This window comes from Indicator indicator, chromosome Z (assembly GCF_027791375.1).
Source record: "Indicator indicator isolate 239-I01 chromosome Z, UM_Iind_1.1, whole genome shotgun sequence".
Taxonomy (NCBI): Eukaryota; Metazoa; Chordata; class Aves; order Piciformes; family Indicatoridae; genus Indicator; species Indicator indicator.
The window spans coordinates 22,934,228-22,956,944 of record NC_072053.1 but is presented as its reverse complement, the minus strand read 5'-3'; the positions used below and the strand labels follow the sequence as shown (position 1 = coordinate 22,956,944).

Sequence of the window (22,717 nt, the reverse complement as noted above, 5' to 3'; positions counted from 1 at the left end):
GCCAGTGCTAAGTTCAGGGCCTAAGCAAGAGCCTTGTCATGTGTGGTGGCAGTGAGTACAGCTCTGCCTAAAGAAGAGCTTTGGGCCCTGATTAAGTGCAGACCAGAGCCAATGCATGCAGTGCCATCAGCAACACTGGACTTCACAGCAGAACTTATATTTGATAAAGGAAGATTTGAAGTATGTTGTGCCCAAGAGTTGACATATTTTGACATATCCCATGGCAATAAGAAAAATGAACCGTAACGTATCTTATTTGCTCTGTATGTCACAGGGCCTTATACTGACAAGGGTGACAGTCTCCCCCTGGCATTTGAGCTGCCCAGCTTCACACTCAGTCATGGTCCGGTGGGCAGCTGAGCCACTCACTTCAGCACAGATCTGGATGTCTTCCTCCTTGCATGGCCTGTCTTCATCACAAACACAGGTGCTGGATTGCTCTAAGCAAAAGCACAGAGGGAAAACACTCAGGATGGTACCCAGATCAACAAAACCCAGACTATTATATTTCTAGCAAAACTGTACAATTGAGACTAATTTTCTGGAGGGTGCTCAGTACACAAACATAAACCTGTTAGAGTGGGTCCAGAGGACAGCCACAAAAATTATCAGAGAGATGGAACATCTTCCTTATGAGCACAGGCTGTAAGTTGGTGTTGTTCAACACAGAGAAGGGAGACTTTATTGTGGTCTCTCAATATAAAGATGTTTACAAGAAAGAGCTGATATTCAGGTTCAGCAGGAAAACTGGAAGTGGAAATGAGCAGTGCACTGCTGGACCTTTCTGTGATTGGAGAGGCTGATTGTGCTTGTGGGAAAAACTTGTTCCAAGTGCCTGTGACATTGAACTCATTGAACTGGTGAGTGTGTCTACCAGTCCAGAGTCCAGGCAACGTATAAAATGAGAGATCTGTCCTTGGACAGTGACAAACTAATTATGCAAACATTTATAACTGGTATCTTTCTTTATAAACAGGTAGTTTTGCTGAGTTCAAAGGATCTACTCCTAAGAGTGAATAGTTGTATCAGTGACAACAGCTAAATAATTACAAAAGAAGATCCCTTCTGAGATCTATTCTTCATAACTATGTTTTAGTTTTAGTGTTGAACTTTGTTCTTTTTTTGCCTGTATTTGTCTCTCCTGAAGTTCCAGACAGTTTTGATTATCAATTTCTGTTTGGGTTTGGCGTTTCTTTGGGTTTTGTTTTGTTGTGTTTTTTTGGGTGTGGGTTTTTTTTTTTTTTTTTTTTTTGTTGTTTTGGGGTTTTTGTTTTGGTGTCTATTCAACCTTGTTTAACAAACCAGATTAATTCCTATCAAGTAATCTTCTTTATTTTAAAAATATTGCAATAACCATGCCTTTATCTGGGGCACTCGTAAAAACCTAATTTACTTCTTTGTCTTTCCACTTCTTCCCCTCCATTAAACGCAATGAAGTGTAGGACAGTCAGGGAAGTGAGATCAGGGAATTTGAAAACTTCCACTGCAGATAGACTGCAAAAGACTGGAATTATTTCTCTGACTGAACAGACATTCACCTTTGATCAAAATGGGAGAAACTGGGCATAGGCAGTGAAGCAAAAACAGAAGTGGTGTTCCTAGACAGTAGAGAACAAAATATGCAATTCCTTACCACGAGACACTCCTGGGGGTGCTGCTTGACAAATTTCAGGAAAAGATTAGTTACTCCTCTGGGCCATAAGGACTCCCACAATTACTGTGTTAAGGAATTTAAAACAGGTGGGTACTGTAAAGAGAGAGCTGGGCAAGGGTTTCACCCAAAACTTTCAGAGGACCAACGTGGTAATTCACTTCACAGTGAACTAGGAATAAGATTTTCCTCTAGATGGTGCATTTTGTTACAACATCCTGCAGGGTTTTCTTTGCCATAGTTGGAGCTTCCTCCCATATTTGGACACCAAACACTGGCTGATGGTTTGAACCAGTCTAGCAGATGCTTCTGAGAGGGTCTGGAGATACCATGCCAGGGCAGACTTACAGCTAATGCGCAACTAATGTCATATGAACAATACTGCTTACAATTGTGAAGAATTTATTACCATCACATTTTTCCCACGAACGGCACGATCCACACGGTATTGCAGCTGCCTGAGGTATTTTGCAGTTTTCTCCATTAGTAAGAGTGTATTTTCTGCCCATACACTCCAAGGCACGCATCTTGCAAACAGTTAAAGGTGTGTTGCGCTTAGTTCTTTGATCTGTAGCACAGACATCCAGGGAAGGACTGAAAACAAAAACAAGGATCAAGTTATTAAAACATTTTTATCTTGGTATTTTGAAAAAAGAGCTGAGGGAGTCCAGTTCCAATTTAGGGTCCATTTCCAATTTTCCTGTTCATTGAAGTACATCTTCAGACTGCAGCAAGGGAGCTCAAGACATAGACATATGAATAATTCTGAGTCTTTTCTTTTCCACAGGATGCTGCCTCTCAGCAGAACCAGGCCCACCAGGCATTGTACCCTCTGAAGGATGTGAGTATTACAGGGTATTTGCCATTATGGTCAGTAGCAGTGAGAGCAAGACTTAAGAAGAGTTCAAATCTCAATTATTCTTTAATATATTACAAATGTGTGCACCTAAGAGCATATGCAGAAAATATTTCCTATACATATAATGATATATATACACACAGGCACATATATTTAACTATTTTATAAGCATTTCTTAATTATAAGACATTAGAATATACTTTTTTAAAGCCTCAGCTTTTACTAAATAAAATGTTATGATCCAATGTCAGAGATCAAAGACATTTCTGGAAATATGTGTGCATCTCCACAGAAATGTTATGAAAAATCTGCTCTACTTATCCAGGGAATTTCCTTGTTTGTTTCTTGAAACTTGAATATTGTTCCACCACACAAACATTAGCATCTGAAAGTGGTAATAACAATTCTTGTACAACCATACACAGTTTGCTTTGCAGACAGTCTCAGAAAGTCATCATTTATGTTTCACAGATTCACAGATTGCACTGGGTTGGAAGGGACTTTCAAAGGTCAGCTTGTCCAACCCCCCTGCAGTGAGCACGGTCACCTCCAACTAGATCAGGCTGCCCAGAGCCACATCATGTCTGAATTTGACTGTCTCAAGCGGTGGGGCCTTCACCATATCTCTGGGCAACTTCTTTCAGTAATTCAGCACTGTCATTGTAAAGAACTTCTTCCTAATATCCAACCTAAACCTACTCTGTTCCTCATCTAAACAGTCCCTCCCCAGCCTTCCTGTAGGTCTTCTTCAGATATTGAAATGCTGCTATAAGGTCTTCCTGGGGAATTCTCTTCTCCATGCTAAACAACTCCAGCTCTCTGTAGGAGAGGTGCTCCAGCCCTCTTGTGGTTTCCTCTGGATCCACTCCAGCAGGTCCATGCCATTCTTGTGTTAGGAGCCCCAGAACTGGACACAGCACTCCAGGAGAGGCCTTATGAGAACAGAGTAGAGTGGCAGAATCACCTCTCTTTATCTGCTGGCCATACTTCTCTTGATGCAGCCCACAATGTGATTTGCCTTTGGGCTGCAAGTGTATACTGCTGGCTCATGTCCAGGTTTTCATCCACCAGTACCCCCAGGTCATTTCCAGCTTCTCATCCATCAGCACCTCCAAGTCCTTATCTGCAGGGCTGTTCTCAGTCTCATCATTCCCCAGCCTGTATTGATATTGAGGATTGCCCTGACCCAGGTACAGGACCATGCACTTTGTATTATTGAACTTCATGAGATCCATTTCAGCCTGTCCAGGTCCCTCTGGATGGTATCCTGTCCCTCAACTGCACTACTCAGCTAGGTATAATCAGCAAACTTGCTGAAGGTGCACTGCATCCTGCTGTCTATGTCACTGATAAAACCATTAAACAGTACTGGTCCCAGCATGGCCCCTGAGGGACACCACTGGTCACTGCTCTCCATCTGGACTTTGAGTCATTGAGCACTACCCTCTGGATGCAACCATCCAGACAATTCCTTATCCACTGAGCAGTTCACCCATCAAATCCATATTTCTCCAGTTCAGAGTGAAGGACTGTGTCAAAGGCTTTGTGGAAGTCCAGATGGATGACATTTGTTGGGTCTTCTCTTGTCCACCTATGTAGTTACTCCATTGCAGAAAGCCACTATGTTGGTGACGCAGGACTTGCCCTTGCTGAAGCCATGCTGGATGTCTCAAATAACCTCCCTGTCCTCCATGTGCTTCAGTATAGCTTCTAGGAGGATCTGTTCTGTGATCTTCCTAGGCATGGGGGGTGAGGCTGACAGGTTGGTAATTCCCTTTTTAAACATAAGCACAACATTTCCCTTCTTCCAGTCTCTCTAGGGACTTCACCTGACTGCCAGGACTTTTCAAACATTATGGAGTGGGGCTTTGTGACTACCTCAGCCAATTCCTTCAGGACTCTGGGATGCATTTCATCAGGTCCCATAGATTTACGAATGTTCAGGCTACTCAAGTGGACCTGAACCAGATCTTGCCTTTCAGTGGGATGGACTTTATCCCCATGGTTCTCACCTAGTGGTCCATCAACCTGGGAGGGGTGAGGAGCAAGATTGCCAGTGAACACTGAGGCAAGGAAGTTACTGAGTACCTCAACTTTATCCTTCTCTATTGACACCAGCTCACCATCCCCGCTCACCAGAGGAGGAAGGCTTTCTCTAACCTTCCCTTGCTGGTTGAGGTATCTGTAGATGCCCTTCTTTTTATTTTTTGCAGCACTTGCCAAGTTCAGCTCCAGCCATGCCTTGGCCTTCCTGACCTCATCCCTACACAACTGTGTGGTGTTCTTGTACTTCTCCCAGACTAACTGTCCCTGCTTCCACTGCCTGTACAGTTCTCTCTTGCTATTTATGTTTACCAGCAGGTCTCAACTCCTTTCAATGAGTTGTAGAGATCAAGAAGGTCTTCCCTCAGTTTCCTTTTCTCCAGGCTAAACAACCTGGGTCCCTCAGATGTTCCTCACAAGACCTGTTCTCCAGACCCTTTGCCAGCTTTGTTGCCCTTCACTGGATCCACTCTAACACCTCGATGTCCTTCTAGGACAAACTCATTGAGCTTTGGCCAACGCTCTTTGCCCAGAGGCCAAGCAGAATGGCCAAGCTCACTGCCCCAAAAGAAGGGGGCCATCTTCACACCTAGCACTGGCAAGGACTCCCAGCTCATGCTCCACCTTCTGCTCTGCCTAAGGATTCTTTGGCTCAGATTTTGTTGGCACAAATCAGAACCACGTCATGAACATGCTGACCATCTCACAGTGTCTTTTCACCCTTGGAGTCCAAAACCAGAGGCACACATAAGCCTTCCCCTGCAAGAGGCTGCCTCAAGGTTCATGTTTCTTTCTCTGCTGCAGCTCAGGTTTCAATGCCAAGCTGAAAAGCTTCCCCTGAAGTAAGATCACACGCTCAGCATGTGCTTGGTGTCTTCTGAGGTACTCATGAAGGTCACGTGGGATAGGGTCCTAGATGGTTATCCGGATGCCCAAGTGAGCTGGTCAATACTCAAGTGTCATTTCCTCCAAGCTCAAGATTGGAGCATCCCAAAGGGTAAGAAATCAGGGAAGAGAGCTAAGAAGCCTGGACTATTTATGTCGGTCACAGTGGTTAACAAAACTGAAATAACCCCAAATTTTTGAAGAAGAGAGATCAAGAGAAAAAAAATCTGAAGTCTTTGGAACTGGATGAGAACTGGAGACATTCTGACACCAGAAAAGACAATGTAGGCTTAGCAGTTCACAAAGAAGAGGATTTTAGTTAAAATAAGGTGCAAGAAAGATGTAACAGCTTATAAACAAGTTCTGACCTAAATACATCAAGAAAGACTGTAAAGGATAAAATTCAGTCTAAAGGATTATTTAAATCCGTTTTTCACTTACTATCAGCTGAAATTCAGGAGCCAAACTAGACAGTACTTCAGTGGCTGATGCGAAGAGACAGGTGATGTTGAATCCCACTCATCAAGTGCAAGTCAATCACCAGCTCAAAACAGATGAAAAAGCAACAGCACAACAAACAACTCCCTGTACATAGGATCTCAACATATCTAGCCTTCTGTTTCTGAGTTCACAAAATCACAGAATGGTAGGGGTTGAAAGGCACCTCCAGAGGCATCTCCTCTGGAGATCGAGCCCAACACCCTGCTGAAGAGAACCCCTAGGGCAGGCCACACAGAAATATACCCTGACCAGCCCTGAAAGTCTCCAGCGAAGGAGGTTCTACAGCCTCCCTGGGCAGCCTGCTCCAGTGCTCTGCCACCCCCATAACAAATAAATTTCTCCTCATGTTGATGTAGAACTTCCTATACTGCAGTCCATGTCCCCTGGCCCGTGTCGTATCACAGGACACCACTGAAAAGAGACCCCAGACCCCTGCCCCAAACACCCACCCTTCCAGGCACCCATAAACATCAGTAAGTTCCATTCTCAGACTCCCTCTCTGTAGACCAGAGTACCCCAGCTCTCTCAGTTCTTCCTCATCAGATAGGTGTTCCAGTCCCCTCATCATCCCCATAAACTTCATTGGGACACTCTCCAGTATATCCCCATCACCCTAGAACTGGACACAATACTCCAGATGTGGTCCTACTGGGGCAGAGTAGAGGGGAAGGAGAACCTCCCTTGAAGGTGGGGTTGAAGAGTCTGAATTAATCATTGCCTTCCTTTCTCTCCTCTCTTTCCCATCTACCTCTTCTGAACCAAGGTTTGAATTTGTGCACAAAGCAACCAAAACCACAGAGATAATTTGAACTGTGCTTTAGAGAACATGTACAAATGAGTTCTTCAGCTGTTGGAGTTGAAAATCAAATTCTCTTCCATGCTGTATGAAGTTATTTTGGAAAACAAACAAACAAACAAACAAATCCTCCCAGGATGATTATCTTCAATGTTTAACATTCAATATGTTAAAACAATCTCAAGTGTTTCAAATACAGAAGAAAGGTAGATTTAGGTTTTGGTTTTTTGGTTTGGTTTGGGTTTTTTTCTGAGAGAATAAAGCACCTACACATTTCACAGAAATAACCCAGAAGCTGGAGAGAGCTCACCTGAAACTACAATAGGAGACCAGACTGACTTGAAAGCAGAGAGTTGAAGGAAGCTTATAAATACACTATGAGGAAAACTTCAGCCAGATTCTGCAGATGGTGAGGTAACTGCATCAGAAACCACAGAAGCATGGAATGGTTTGGGTTGGAAGGAACCACTAAGGGTCATCTAGTCCAACCTCCCTGCAGTCAGCAGGGACACCAGCAACTTGGCTGCTCAGAGCCCCATCCAACCCCACCTAGAATATTGAGCCTCATGAAGTTCTCCCACTTCTCAAGATTAGCCAGATCCCTATGGATGGACCCCATCCTTCCAGCATGTCAAACACATCACTCAGCTTGGTGTCATACACAAACTTGCCGAGGGTGCCTCTATTCCACTAGCCATGTCGTGGGGAAGACAGGCTCTAGCATTGGTGCCAGTAGGAATCCGGGAGGGACACCGCTCCTAACTGGTTCCCAGTTGGACATGGAGATGGAATTCAGAGATTCCAACTCTTCTTTTAACTTCTAACCCAGCCTTCCCCTGTCAAAAGCTGGCAGAGCTGGCAGGGGTGGGGCAAAACACTGGAACCCCCACATTCTGTCTCCCAGGAGACAAACTGAAGCAGCCAGATTTGCAGCCACTTAACTCCATTGAGCATGAGACTCTCTCTTGATGTGAATCAACAAAGATAAAATCACCTTTGCTCCTCACCAGACAACAGCTGCCCAGGGAGGGGAAGGTGGAAAGACCCTCTGGCAATAGAAACATGTAATGGGCGGACCCCACTGGTGCTCCCTGGAATGTGCACAGACAAGATCAACTACCCGGGAAGGGGAGAATGGTGAAAAGGATACAATGGATTCACCACCTGGCATGATATTCCCCTGATGTGTATTGTGTGTACGGGCAGGGAAAAGGCAAAGGAGGAGGCAGAAGCCTCCCCCCTTACAGGACCCCTGTAAGCACACAAGTAATACAGAGGAAGATTCTCTGGGGACAATATCTGGACACATACCTAAAAAAACCTGTGACTAAAAGACCTGTGCGATGCCTACTCAGGAGAAGAAAAAACAAAGAGAGAAAAAGACAGACAGAACTAAAACCATCACCATGAACATCCAGCCTCAAAGCAGTCCAGGAACCCTCTCTTCACCACCACCAGCAAAGCTGTGCCCTAAGTTTTGCCTGCTGTAAGAAGAAAGGTAGAACTCCTGGAGAAGCGAAAAGACATCTTACTGAAGACACCACATGTTGGAGGCTGCTCAGAGAAGAACTTGGTCTTGGACTTTGAGATCTTTCCCACCCCTCCTCCAGGGCAGACAGCACAAGCCAACCAGGATGTAGCAGCACCCTTCCACAGACCCAAATCGTCTTGGGGCTGGGAGTGGGGCAGGGTGGTAATATAACACTTTCACTGCTCTCTCTCTCTCCATTTTCCCCCTCTCTCCCTTCTTCTGCTCTGTCCACTTTACTCTGTTAATAAATAGCCTCAATGTTTATATTTTGGCCTCATTTGTGCCTCTAATTTCACAACATGGGAATGTTCAAAAGGAACCAAGTCTCTTTCTCCCTCTGGACCTAGACACCATGGCACTGCCAGCCACAGCCATGGTGCAGCCACCCTCTGTCCCTTGGGCCTCTGCATTGCCCCAGTTTCTGAAGCCACCCAGCTTTCCCCAGAGCTTCTCTGTCAGAGGTAAGGACTCCAGCAGCTGCCTGACTCCAGCAGCCTAGAGATGCCCTTCAGCCAAATTCATAGCCCACCTCCAGAGCACCTCTGCCTGCTCCTGCTCATTTCCCTTGAGCATCCTCCTGCCCCAGGTTGGCATGTGACTGCCACCCTCATCTCCCTTCATCTCTCTCAGGATCAGCCAGCCTCTGCCAAAGGCCTGGGTAGCAGCCGCAGCCCTTCCCTGCACCGTGGGCAGCCCCAGCTCAACAACACCCAGTGACCACAGCTACTGGCTCCTGGCCAATACATGCCCAAGAAATAGGATCTATGGGCCCTTTCCCAGGAGCCTAGGGATGTCTCCCTCATTTCACCTTCTCAGATCTTGACATCTCTCTCAACACCAATGTTGAAATGCATGATGCCAGCTCAACACACCATATCTCCCTTGCTACCAATGTAGAAATGGATGATGCCACCTCAACATTCCTTGACATCTCCCTTCCCACTGATGTTGATGCAGCTCCCCAGCTGCAGCCATCTACCTGAGCACTGCTGGCACCAAATGTCAGCACAACATCAGCTGGCCTGCTCCACCCAAGGTCTCTGCTGAGAAATGAGTCCCCAGCACCTCCAATGTCAGCTGGAGCAGGGACCAACTCAACAGCAAAACCATCAAGCCTCAACATCCATGGGAGTGTGCTGGGACAGCCCAGAGAGCAGCCTAAGGCAGTGTGGCCAAGCACAACAGCAGGATGGAGAAGTGTGGCCAGGATCAGCACAATGGTTCCAGTGCTGGGGCAGGAGGGAGGGTTTAAGGGGGGAAGGGTGGTCGTGTGTGTCTAGGGAGAGGGTCGGAATGTTGATGTAGGAACTTATATTACCCTTTTCTTCTTCCTTTTTCCATTAAAATCTATGATCCAGAACTTCTCTGGGCCTGGCTAGGATGGTGAAGGAGGGCAGGAGACAACAGGAAACGGCACCAAGGAGCTGCTAAAGTATTGCTGAGCCCCACACCTGATACACCAAGCCTCAAGGGCAGCAAGCCTATGGTGGCACAGACAGGACAGACAGATCAGGCAGGACAGACAGCTAGGCAGGACTCACAGACTTGGCCCCACAAAGAAAGCAAGGACGGACCTGTGCAGCCCTGACTTCAAACTTCCCATTCTGTGGCTTCAGCAGGGCATTTCCCCTGTTCTAAGCCACCCCACCATGGCCCCACTTCAGCTTCAGAGATGGCTCTTCAAGATCAAAGGGGCTGCCTGCCCTAATGGAGAGCTGGGAATGTTGTGCAAGGAGGGGAAGAAAAAGTCCTTCCATTATTCCATTATTTCATTATCTATCTCAAACTCCAAATTTCTCCACCTGTTCTTAGTGAGATCAATGGCACCTCTATGGAGTGAACAAAAAAGTGCCTGTGCCCTCCTGGGTGAACTTTACAACAACAGGTAAGATGCCATGTAGCATATGAAAGCAACAGCCATGCTCCTAGGGGATGGAGTGTCAAAGGCTTATTTTCATCATGCCTACTCCTTTTGAGACCACACACAGTCCTACAGAAACTTTTAATGTTTAATAGATCAGTTCTGAGGGTCAACCTCAGCTAAACAGGTGAAGAGGCTGATAAGGAACAGGCAAATGTCCCTGATGAGCTTCACAGAATGTCAGCGGTTGGAAGGGACCTCAAAAGATCATCTAGTCCAATGCCCCTGCCAGAGCAGGATCACCTACAGTGGGTCACACAGTAATGCATCCAGGTGGGTTTTCAAATGTCTCCAGAGAAGGAGACTCCACAACCTCTCTGGGCAGCCTATTCCAGTGTTCTGTCACCCTCACAGTGAAAAAGTTTTTCCTTATGTTTATGTGGAACCTCCTATGCCTCATCTTGCACCTGATGTCTCTTGTCGTATCATAGGACATCTCTGAGATGAGCCTGGCTCCATTCTCCTAACATTCACCCTTTACATATTTATAAACATTAATGAGGTCACCTCTCCAAGCTAAAGAGCCCCAGCTCCCTCTGCCTTTCCTCATAAAGGAGATGTTCCATTTCCTTAATCATTTTTGTAGCTCTGCACTGGGCTCTTTCAAGCAGTTCCCTGTCCTTCTTGAACTAAAAGGCCCTGAACTGGACACAATATTCCAGAGGCAGCCTTCCCAGGGCAGAGTAGAGGGGGAGGAGAACCTCTCTGGACCTACTAACGACACCCTTTCTAGTACACCACAGGATACCATTGGCCTTCTTGGCCACAAGGGTATATTGCTGGCTCATGATCATCCTGTGGTCCAGGACAGCACCAAGCAGCTGATAAAGGAAGCCAGATCATTTGTCTGCATTGCATTGTTTGCTCATCTGGCTACATGGTCTATGAGTAGTTAGTGATGCACTGATTTCCAATCTGAAAGATCCCTAGGGAACCACTAGGGTCAATTCACACAGTATAGCTGGTGTCCATAGTGTTAAACCCTCTGCCTCCAAAAGATGGAGACTGCAGCAGACTGCCTGTTAGGAGCTATCTCTGAGGCTAGTAACTTCTGTGCTGTGCCTGGGAATTATCTGGGAGCTGACTCTTGCCAAACTCTGCCAAGAGTTGCTTTAGCAGTTTCGCAGCTCTGGTCCTCAGCATTGTTCCCTGCCTTTAATTCTTGAGGGAAGATGTAGCCTAAGGCACCACATGATGAGGGACAATCAACCCCTCACCAGTCCATTGTGGGGTTCTCATGATGTCCCTGGAAGTCTCAATTGTTAGTCTCTTGGAAAGTGAAGAAGGATAGATCTGGAACCATGCTGTTCTGGAATTCCCACATGAACTCTTTATTCAAGCTCAGGTTGCTGCTAAAAGTCACTGCCACAGGAAAGCAAACCAAGTTACTTCTGCTCTCTGAGGAAGGACCACGATCTGCTTACATGCCTCACTCCTACAGTTTTCACAGGCTGGCAGATTAATCTGAGTTGACAGTTGATGATTTATCCTTCTATTATTAGATGTGTTATTTCAAGACAGAGTGAAAAGATGGCATCAGGTAATAGAAATTACTGTTATCTATCTTTCTGCCATTTTGAACATAATTATAAAAAAAGACAGAAACAGGCAATTGATAGATTAATTATAACCTGAATGCCTATCTGAATGTGATTAACTACTAAGATTATTGTGACTCTGCCCAAAGCTGTCCCTAGCATTGTGTCTTACCCTCATCCTTCACTCAACTAACCTCTGATGAAATAGAGGAGGGGTTGTTGCCTCACTGTAATGAATATTGAGATAAAAACAGTAGGACCTAATTATTTAAAATATTTAGTGTTTAAGGACATCAATGGAGTCTTAGCAGAGTTGTTACAAATTTGGCTCTTATTTTTGCATACAAAACAATGGCCTCAGACCTAGGGAAGCATCCAGTAAGTCTACAAAAAAACCTGAACTAAGATCACCAATTTTAATTTTGAGTTCTTAGAGTTTCCAGACTCCTCAGCATCTGCTGTAGCATAAGTCTTGCCAGATTTCACATCCAGAGCTCACACCCACTTTGAGGACTTTATAGGAGACTTCATCCAGCCTGTGAAAACCAGCTGAGATGTTGGAAGGCTGAGCTTTTTGGCACATCCGGTCATCAGTGCCAGGTGGTCTCAGATATCTTCTTGTTTCTCTTCTGTTTTGCCTCTGTTACCTCCATGTTTAGCAAAGAACTAATTTCCTTAAATTTCTCCTGCATTGCTGTTTTGCACAATGTGGGCTTAGATACAAGAGGGAAAAATAAACTCTAGTCTGGAAGTTAAGATGTCAGAAAGGGTGATGTGACTGGTCTGTGCACACTGCTGTGTAAATGGGAGATTAGATTACTATGCCTCCAGTCCCTCAGAAGGGAAAAGAAATTTGGTTTATTTCACTAAATTACTGCTTTGATGGTTTATGTCCCAAGAGCCTCTCTTCTAACTTTTCCTGAATTTCCTAAATCTTGGAAATATTATTTTCTCTTTTTTTTCTATTTATCCTATGGATCGAATAGAGCTGAAATTATCCCTCCATCTTTTGTCATCCAACCAAATTCCACCACTTCTAAAACCCACTGACAGCTCTGCCAAGGCAGGTAAGTGTTGAGCAGGACATTGATTGAGCTGTAAAGCAAAGAAAGTACAATACCTCCTTCTCATATGAGTAAAGCTTTCTCATCTGTCATGGACTAAAGACTTAAGAAATTTAACTGGTCTTGAACAAAGTGAAAAAGTCATTGCCAAAATCAGCCTGAACTTACCCACACTCGTAGGGCATTTTGCATACACATTGCAAATGATGAACTTTCTCCCATGGTTGACATTTAGGCTCTGTCACTTCTGGTTTCACAGTGGGCACTGAAGTAGAAGAACACAGACAATGCTATTAAGGGTCAGGAAAACCAGGGCTGTTAAAGGTCTACTCTGAAATTACCCTATCAGTTGACCTTAAAAGCCACTGAATTATACAACCATGACATCCTGCATGTTCAGTAAAATACCTACTGAGTGGAAGGAATCAACACTACTAAAAGGATACAATATGCTTCACAAAGCTTCTGTTCAGTAATTTATCCACAGGTCATGAATCAGATGGAAGGAGATAGCTACTCTGTCCAAGCTTAAACATTCGTCTCCTTTCTGCAGCAGTTTGTTTCTGCTGAATTTTTCCAGAGGTGCTGCATCATAGCAGTAACAGCTTTATCACTAGCTTTCAGCGTTACTGACTTAGCTATTGTCACTAGAAAAGTTCTATGCAGAAGTGTGAACCCAAGTATCTTTATACAGTGGTGGTATTGAAAACCACATTTTTGACCACTAGTCCAAAATCTGCACAAACTTTAAAATAAAAGCAGTAGTAATTTGCGGGGAATTTTCATGATTATGCATTGCTGTGGTTCAGGCTCAGCTGGCAGCTGAGCTCCACTCAGCCTCTCATACAACTGCTCCCATACAGCCAGGAACAAGCTGTTTCTAAAGACAGAAGTATTCAAAACTGGTTCTAATTATTATTGGACTTTGAGCACATGATGTAACAAAACCCAGTGAAAATCAGCCACTAGGCTAAGCCTAAGGAGTAATCTGCAAGAGTACTTTAGCACAGGTACTCTAACACTTCAGAAGCAATGAGCTGTTTATGTACAGTTACGTTATTCCTGATGAAATCCTTACACTTCTTGTGCACAAAATAATACAATTGTTTTGGTTGGAAAAGATCTCTGAGATCACTGAGTCCAACTGTTGACCTAACACTACCATGGCCATTAATACATGTCCCGAAGTGCCACATCTACACGTTTTTTGAGCACCTCCAGGAAAGGTGAATCCACCACCTCAATGGGCAGCCTGTTCTAATACCTGGCCACTATTTCAGTAAAGACATTTTTCCCCATATCCAATCTAAACCTGCCCTAGCACAACTTGAGGCCATTTCCTTGTTCTATTACTTTATACTAGAGAGAAGAGACTGACCTTCACCTCATTACAACCTCCATTCAGGTAGTTGTAGAGGGCAATGAGGTCTCCCCTCAGCCTCCTCCAGACTAAACAATCATGGTTCCCTCAGCCACTTCTCATAAGGCTTGTTCTCCAGCCCCATCACCAGCTTCATTGCCCTTCTCTGGACATGCTCCAGAACCTTAATGTCCTTCTTGTAGCAGGGGGCCCAAAACTGAGCACAGTATTCAAGGTGAATGATGACTACAGGGGGACAATCCCTTCGCTACTTCTGCTGGCCATGCCATTCCTGTTACAGGCCAGGATGCTGTTGGCCTTCTTGGCCACCTCAGCATACTGCTGGCTCATGATCAGCTGCCTGTCAACCATTCCCCCCAGGTCCTTTTCTGACAGGCAGCTTTCCAGCCCCAGGCCTGCAGCGTTGCATGGGGCTGCTATGATTCATGTGCAGGACCCTGGGCCCCAAGGCACTTGGCCTTGCTAAACCTCATATAATTGACCTCAGCCTATCAATCCAGCTTGCCCAGACCCCTTTGCAGAGCCTTCCTACCCTCAATCAGATGAACACATTCACCCAGTCTGGTGTGGTCTGCAAACTTACTAAGGCTGTACTCAATCCCCTCATCTAGATTACTAACAAAGATACTATAGACAACTGGCCCCGGTACAAGCCTAGGGGAACACCACTTGTGACCAGTTGCCAACTGGATTTAACTCCATTCATCACCACTCTTTAGGCCCAGTCGCCTAGCCAGTTTTTAACCCAGTGAAGTGTCCATACACCCAAGCCATGAGCAGTCAAGCTTCTCCAGGAGTATGCTATGGAAGACAGGGTCAAAGTCCAGATACACAACATTCACAGCCTTTCCCTCATCCGCTAAGAGAGACCCTTGTCAAAGAAGGAGATCAAGTTTGTCAAGCAGGACCTGCCTTTCATGAAGCCAAGCTGACTGGGCCTTATCACCTGGCTGCTCTGAACATGCTGCACCATCACACTCAAGAGGATCTGCCCCGTGACTTTCTGTGGCACGGAGGTCAGACTTGTAGGTCTGTAGTTCTTGGGTCCTCTTTTCAGACCTTCTTGTGGATGAGCACCACATTTGCCAATCTCCAGTCAGACGGGACCTTCCCAGTTAGCCAGGGCTGCAGGTAAGTGACGGAAAGTGGCTTGGTGAGGATTTTTGCCAACTCCCTCAGCACCCTCAGGTGTTTGCCATGCAGTCCCATAGACTTATGTTATAAGTGGTGCAGCAGATCACTGACCATCTCCTCTTGGATTAAAGGGACTCCATTCTGCTCCTCATCCCTATCTTCCAGCTCAGGCGGCTGGATATCCAGCAGACAGCTGGTCTTACTGCTGAAGACTGAGGCAAAGAAGGTATTTAAGCCCTCAGCCTTTTCCTTATCCTTCAGCACCTGGTTCACTCTGCATCCAGCAAAGGACAGAATTTCTCTATAGTCCTCCTTTTGTTGTTAATGTATTTGTAGAAGCATTTCCTGCTCTCTTTAATAGCTGAAGCCAAATTAATTTCCAGCTGGGTTTTGACCCTTCTAATTTTCTCCCTGCATAGCCTCATGACAACATTATAGTCCTCCTGAGCAGCCTGCCCCTTCTTGCAGTGACCTTAGACTGTTTTTCCTGCTAAGCAACAACCAGATGTCTCTATTCAGCTAGGCCGCTCTCCCGCTCTGACTCCTGCATGTGGATATGACACAGTAGGCAACTTGCACTGGAAATCTCACAGCACTGTTGCCTTTTGAAGTCTAAACCTGACAGTCACCTGCTTCTTTCCTCAGGTCAGGCAACCTCAGGCAGCAGTTGGCTGTCAAGGAGAAGACAGGCATTAAATGTAGGAGTCATGCCTACAGTGGCTGCTGTGCCCAAGCAACAGTCTCCCCAGGGATATGAGAACAGATCTCTGGTGAGGATGTAACTAGCCTGACACAGTAAGCTAAGCTTGGATGTCTGTATGTCACTGACCATCATAGTAGGAGTGCACAAGATAAAGCTTTGTTTGCCTTCCGCAGCTGGAAAAGATAACTTAGAGCTGCGGTATGCTATAGCCCATTTCCTTCTTTGCCAGTGCCTGCCAGTGTCAACCCAGAGCTGAAAAAGCTGTTACTAGGAAACTCAACCAGTATCTCCCTCTTGTTTCTAGTTCCTGGAGATTTAGTCCATATAAGCTATGTGACTGCCAGATGAACAAAAGGCATCATGCAGCCCTGTTCTCTGCCATGAGAGGTTATGGTGCACTGAACAGCTTTCACATAGAAAAGTTGTATCTCTAAGGTGCAGCTCACATGGTGATGGTGTTACACAACATGAGTGGAAAGTGAAATATAATTGGGTGGCAGAAAACAGGCAGCTTACATCCCAGGCAATCTCAAAATATTGTTAGTGACAATACTTGATAGCAACAGGGGAGTGGGAAGCAGAAAGCCATAAGGAAACCTCATAAGAAACGTCTTAAGGCACCTTGTTTGAACAACCCACAGAAAACACATGCTCATGTTTTCTGTGCTTCCTGCTAGTGCTATGTTTGGCTTCTCTGTCACTGTATCAGCTATAGCTCTGTCTGTATCTTATCTGCACAATCCATAGTCTGTACAGAAAATAATCTGCAATGACTTACCTAGTCTTTTGCACTGAATAGACTTCATGTCTGGAGACCACTTGAGACTGGGCTCACACAAAACAGAGTGTGGCCCTTCTAAGTGCATGCCATGTGGACAAGACAGAGTTATCCTCTCACCAATCTCATACACAGGTTTCCATGGCTCTCCTTGCAAACCCCCTTCCAGGATGGGCAGGAGACAAGCAGTTTCTAAGGATTGAAGCATTCAAGATAGATGTAGTGAACAAGTGGATTGCAGAAAGCAGTTACATATTTTACTTTCTCCTAAATTCCTAACAAAGTGAACAATTTGCTGATTTTCCATAGTAACATATCAACCATATCAGCACAGGATATTAACTCATCACACCAGCAAAACATGCAATACCAAGGACAGAGTGACAACATCTTCTACTTCTTGCTGGCCCAGCCCCAGCTTGAAGAAGGCTTCTCTGTTCTTAGGACCCATGCTTCTGTTGAGAGTTCATTCTAGAGAGAACATTCTAGTAGAGACAGGTCATACCTACATGACCCTGGGAGACTATGTACTGAGACACAAAAAGATTAAATTTAAACAGCGTGGACTAGCATTCTGGGGCAGTGAGTCCTGGCTGGAAGGACGAAAGGATGGTGTTGAACTGCAGGTCTAAAAATTCCCTGATCTGTATGGTCATACTGAAAGTTGTCTCACAAATAAACTGTGCAGGGAAAAAAGGAAACCCTAATGACTATCTGACAGACTAAAAGAAAAGAATGAAATGGGGTGACCATCCAAGGTGTAAAGTGATCCTTGGAGTTGTGCTCTCGTGATAAGGCAGTTATCTGAGTATTTTGTGGTTGCCTAACACTCTGCTCAATCTTTTTCTCAGCTGCCTGTAGATACAAATGTAGTCCCATGGTTCCAGATATAGCACAGGACTAAAGTTTATTTCCACAGGAAGTAATTTTTGGATAGGAATTTAGTGTCCCTCACTTTCAGCCATTCTTAAACCAGGTTTCAAAGTCATGTTTCTATTTCAGTACAGCAATATCTGAATTCAAAATAAAAGTTAATTTAGGCCTCATTACCAAGGAAGTAGTAAATGCAGGTGTGTATTTTTCTCCTGTTGTTGTAAAGCAGATGTTAAGAAATGGAACTTAGGAATGGAGTTGTATTTCAAAATGAGAATTAAACATACCCTGACAATACATGTCTCCAACTTGCCACTGTAAATTACTGCCACACTTAGCAATAGGATCACCAACAAGAGAATATCCATGTCTGCAAGCAAAAACAATGCTTTTCCCAACAGGGTATGAATTTTCAGCATTCTGAAAGAAAGGAAGAGGTGAAATTTTGGATATAAAATCTATGAATCACCAGCAGCATTGAAGTCCCTTTGATTCTAGGATACAATAGCTGCAGACACTGAGAAGACAATGCACTGCTGAGAGTGTCTGGAATACTGAGAATAGTTCTGGTTTTCAACAGAGAGTAAGTGTGATCAAAGTGGAGATGCTGCTGCAAATAAGCATTTGGGCTATTTTAACTTAGCAAAAGGAGGGCTAGAGTCGAAGGTACCTTGTGACAGGGTCTGGCAGTGGAGTACCAGTGAAGGAACAGTGTTCTCCTGCCAGTGTATAAACTGACTACAAATATATCTGCTATCAAGCATCAGAAGGGGAATGTAAGATCTTGAACAACCTTACAGGGGAACCAGTGGAAAGCATATGGCTTTGGTAACTCTTAAGACAGCATGTTAACAATTTCATAAAGGTTATTTTGATGTGGTTACTCAAAAGAGCTTGATTTGAAGACAGAATTATTTTCTGATTTTATATCCTTTTATCTATTTACTGAACAAAAAGACTCTAAATAGCTTCGTAACATGGAGAAGGCATAATCCATTCCTCCAAGGGAGGAATTTAGCCTTCTTGTTAAAGAGGCCCAAATTACAGTCTGACAAATAACCTGTGAGATCATAGTTTCATCAGGGAACAAGAAAGTATGATTCTATGATTTAAACTGCAAAGTTGAGTTACAGGGTGCAGAGTAAAGAATCCTAATATCTGTTAACAATTTTGCTATGGGCTTGCCAGATGACCTTGGACAATTTACCGTGTGTTTTTTTAGTTTTTTTTCTCTCTCTCTAATTTTCTGTGCTATAAGACCTAATTAATGTGGTTTCCTGTGCTTTAATGTGTAATTTATGTGGATTATAAATTATTTAATTTATTGAGAGGGTAGAGAATAAGGAGATTATTTTTCTAAGTACCATGGTCCAGAAAAGCAACGATTTTCTTCTGGGTTTGGGGGTGGAGCTTTTTTGGTTTTCTTTTAGTTTTAGTAAGGATGGGTTAATGTCATATAACTTCAGTCAGGGAAAAATGTTCAAAGAGCAGCTATATAGTAGCTCTGATACTAAGCTTACCAAGATAAATAAAAAATTTGTAAGTGAATACCTGTATTAACTGTAATAGAGACACTTCAGCTAAGGATAGGACAGGTAACAGACCAATACAAATAACTTACTTGAACAAATCCATTTTCCAAGAGAGGAGGAGATGAACAGAATTCTGTAGGAGTTATGGATAAATCAAAACAGTGTGGTTCCATCAAGCTATGAAGCAAAGTATGATTTAGTTTGAATTTCATCTCACTTCCTTTCAAAATCCTACACTTCTCAAGGATGCACATTTTCAAGACTATTGTGTCTCCATTTACATCACAATTACACTTAAATCAGGCAGTGCTAGGCTGTCTGAGGAAGTGCTAAATAGAATGATGTCAAATTTCCTGGCTTTTAGCCCATTTTCTACTCTTGTATCAGATTCACAGCCTCTGAATTTCATTTTGTTTCAACTTAAATATAAAAACTCAGTAAGTGACCTTCTCCCTGAATTCACAGCTTATGCACTCTTCTGAAATGAATTTTTAAATCTTCCTGTAGTCATGCTCCGTATGTTTGTTTTTTACTGCTTACCGAATATGTTGTAACTCTTCATCTTCACACAGTTTGCTTTCATGCTGCTCTCCTATGCAGGCTTTTCCACCACCACTTGGGAAGGGGTTGTTGCAGGTTCGACTCCTTGATTTCCTACCCCCTGAGCAAGGACTCCAGGAAGACCAGCAGCTCCAGTGTCCATCAACAACACCTATGCAGTATTTGAGAATATTTCATGATAAGCCACCCTGTTGGTGGTTTAAAGGCATAGGCTGTTCAAAGCTAGATATGATTCAAACTGTGCTGTTACAGAGAATTCCAGATTGCAATGATTTAATCTCTCACCTTTCCCAAACTCGCTTTATACACATGTATAATTCCACAGAGTCTATATGTTATCAGATTCAGTAAAAGTAGCTAAAAGTAGCTATTGGTTACAACTAATTACAAAACTAAAAAGCAAAAATCTTTGAAGTTATTGATACTAATTCATTTAGTATATCTATATCTATATCTGTATCTATATCTGTATCTATTTATAGGTTTCATTTTGAGTGGTTAGTATTGTCCACTGCATTTAACAAAACTAATAAAAAAACAGTTCCTTATAAAGAACATCTTTGCACATGACAAGCACACGATTAGGCCCAGCAAGAAGACCCTCCTTGTGCTGTATGTCTGCAGCAATATCTCATTCAAGCATCCAGTACACATCTGTCAATCATTCAGGCTGTGTAGTGAGATGAACAGACTCCAGAAGCACAAGAGTGCATTTTGCCACTTCTAAACTCTCAAGTTTAATGAATACTGACCTGGCTGATCTTGCACAAGAGTTCCCAGCTCACAGGCTGTTCCAAAGGTGTAAGGTTTGCAGTAACACACACACTGAGTTCCTTCCACAGCTGCTTCACCACCATTCTGGCAAGGCTGGCATTTACAGGGATCGTTTTCAGCCATATATTCCTCAATGGCTTGTTTCAGGTAATGCTTTTTGGCCAAGGAGCAGGGCACTTCCTTTACCAGTTCATATAATGGTGTTAGCTACACAGAATAGAAAAACATTTATATTAAACAGTTATAATTGGGATAGAAGAGTTTATAAACACATTTCATCATACAAGATAATTTCTGATGCATACTCCTGCACATGAAAGTTGACAGATGATTTGATTTACCAGCTAGGTAGCTAAAATCTTATGTTAGTGTTTAATATTAGCCTTTTCCTGAAAAGCCAGCCCTGCTCAACAGCATCCTTTAATGTTAGTGGCAGATTAGTCATGTTAAAATATATTTGAGCAATGAGATTATGGTTGAGATAAAAGTGTAACATGGATCATCAGTGTACAGTAAGCCAAATTCTCACCCAGTTATTCTCAGCCTAAAAAGCTGGGCAACACACCGTGTTATTTCATTCATCAGCGACTGAAAACAATAAGAGAAAGCATTTTGCATTTCTAATGTCTATTTTATGGTATTCTGTGCTTTTACACAGAACCTAAAACTTCCTGATATAAATCTTTTGTCTTTACAGCATTCTTCAGTATGTGGGCAGTTACCAAAAGGGACGTAGGCAAGGTAGTGGGGAATCCATATTGATGCCCAGCTTTGAAGTGTCTGGCTTCCAGAATTTCCAGTTACGGAAAACCTCTGGATGCAGAGAGAAAGAGGAAGGATAAAAAAGATACAAATAAGCCACACAGGGCTGCCAATATACATTTTGGAAAAGGGGTCATCTCAAATCAGGACTTTCTCCAGTATAGGGTGACCCTTTATTCTTAAGCAGAACTCCAATAAAGTCATTGAAGCCTAGTTAGATTGTAGGTATTGAACTGCCAAAGGATTCATGATGCAGATGATGTTAGTTTCAAGACATTTTCCTCCAATTAATTTTAATTTTTTGTAAAGTAATCTAAAAACAAAATGATTGCAGACTACAGTCTGCTTAGTCACCAGCTATAGCTTAATCATTTCTCCCCTTGAGGTCTTCCCATCTGCTCATCCCTGCTTCATGAAAACAGCCTCACCTTTTGTTTAATTACGCTGGGATAGTCGGTCACTGATCTGGCCCAAGAGGAGTATCTCTGACTGTTCCCAGCAGGATTATTCAGCTCTAGGTAACTAAGGCCAGCAACAGCACCTGGGCTTCCTCCTTCTATGTAGGGGTCTCCTTTAATGTTATTACCACTGCTTCCTGTAGATTCAGGATGAGAAATGCAGAGAATACCAGCATTGCTATATTTGCAGATGGAAATAGAACCAATACATGCAAAAACTATGCTAACAAGTAGTGGAAGGACTCAGCAGTGCAGATTAACCACCTGTGCCTGAAACTAGAGATGCCATGTGGATAATAAATGGTGTCTTGGCAGCCTGGACTTTGAGTGTTCAGAAAAGTACTACTTACTGGGAAAGCATTAGCAAGGACTGATGAGTGTTCGAGAGCCTTTTAAACCAGGCACTCAGTGTCTATGTTCAGCATGTTACAGCAGAGTTCAGAAAAGCTGTCTACATCTGTTCCTCGTTTTGACAGCTGTTTACAAGGAGAGGAAAGATTGAGACATTACAACTGTGCAAGTCACTGTTGAACATTTACCTGAAGAAGTCTGTAGCAGCTCGTCAAGTTTGGAGCACTCTACTTTCTTCTTTTTCACAATGAATGCATTCCAGCCTGATGTAGTGCACCGGTACATGTCTGTTATACTCATACCTGCATATAATCAATCCATTAACAATACTGTTCAGAGCAGTTCTGTTGCATTAATTTCTGACTTTCCCACTGACCTGAGATGGCATGAAGTATGATTTATGATTACGCCTAAATTAGAAGGCAACTAGCTAGCATGTTCTGTTGGAAGGTCCATGCCTTTCTAAAGCCTATGGATTGGGGCTGGGAGATGGAAGCTGTATCTGGAAATAGTTTACTGTTTCTTTAAATTCTCAATCAGCAGTCACTGGTTTTGCAGCATTGCTCCATACCGAGTGTCATCATATGTGTCAGGCTGGTGTTTGCTCTGTCACTTATTCTG

General features: G+C 43.7%; 1 protein-coding gene across 1 annotated transcript in view; it reads right to left on the bottom strand.

The window, feature by feature from the left end:
- Positions 1-252: 252 nt before the first annotated feature.
- C7 (complement C7) overlaps positions 253-22,717 on the bottom strand; it is a 31,341-nt gene continuing 8,876 nt past the window's right edge. The window contains exons 9-18 of the mRNA XM_054397535.1: positions 22,285-22,398; positions 21,716-21,882; positions 20,504-20,732; positions 19,731-19,902; positions 19,280-19,367; positions 17,946-18,078; positions 16,786-16,977; positions 12,958-13,054; positions 2,061-2,245; positions 253-440 (exon numbers count right to left, since the gene is read on the bottom strand). Of these exons, the coding sequence (XP_054253510.1) occupies positions 253-440; positions 2,061-2,245; positions 12,958-13,054; positions 16,786-16,977; positions 17,946-18,078; positions 19,280-19,367; positions 19,731-19,902; positions 20,504-20,732; positions 21,716-21,882; positions 22,285-22,398 (1,565 nt within the window). The remainder of the gene's footprint in view (positions 441-2,060; positions 2,246-12,957; positions 13,055-16,785; positions 16,978-17,945; positions 18,079-19,279; positions 19,368-19,730; positions 19,903-20,503; positions 20,733-21,715; positions 21,883-22,284; positions 22,399-22,717) is intronic.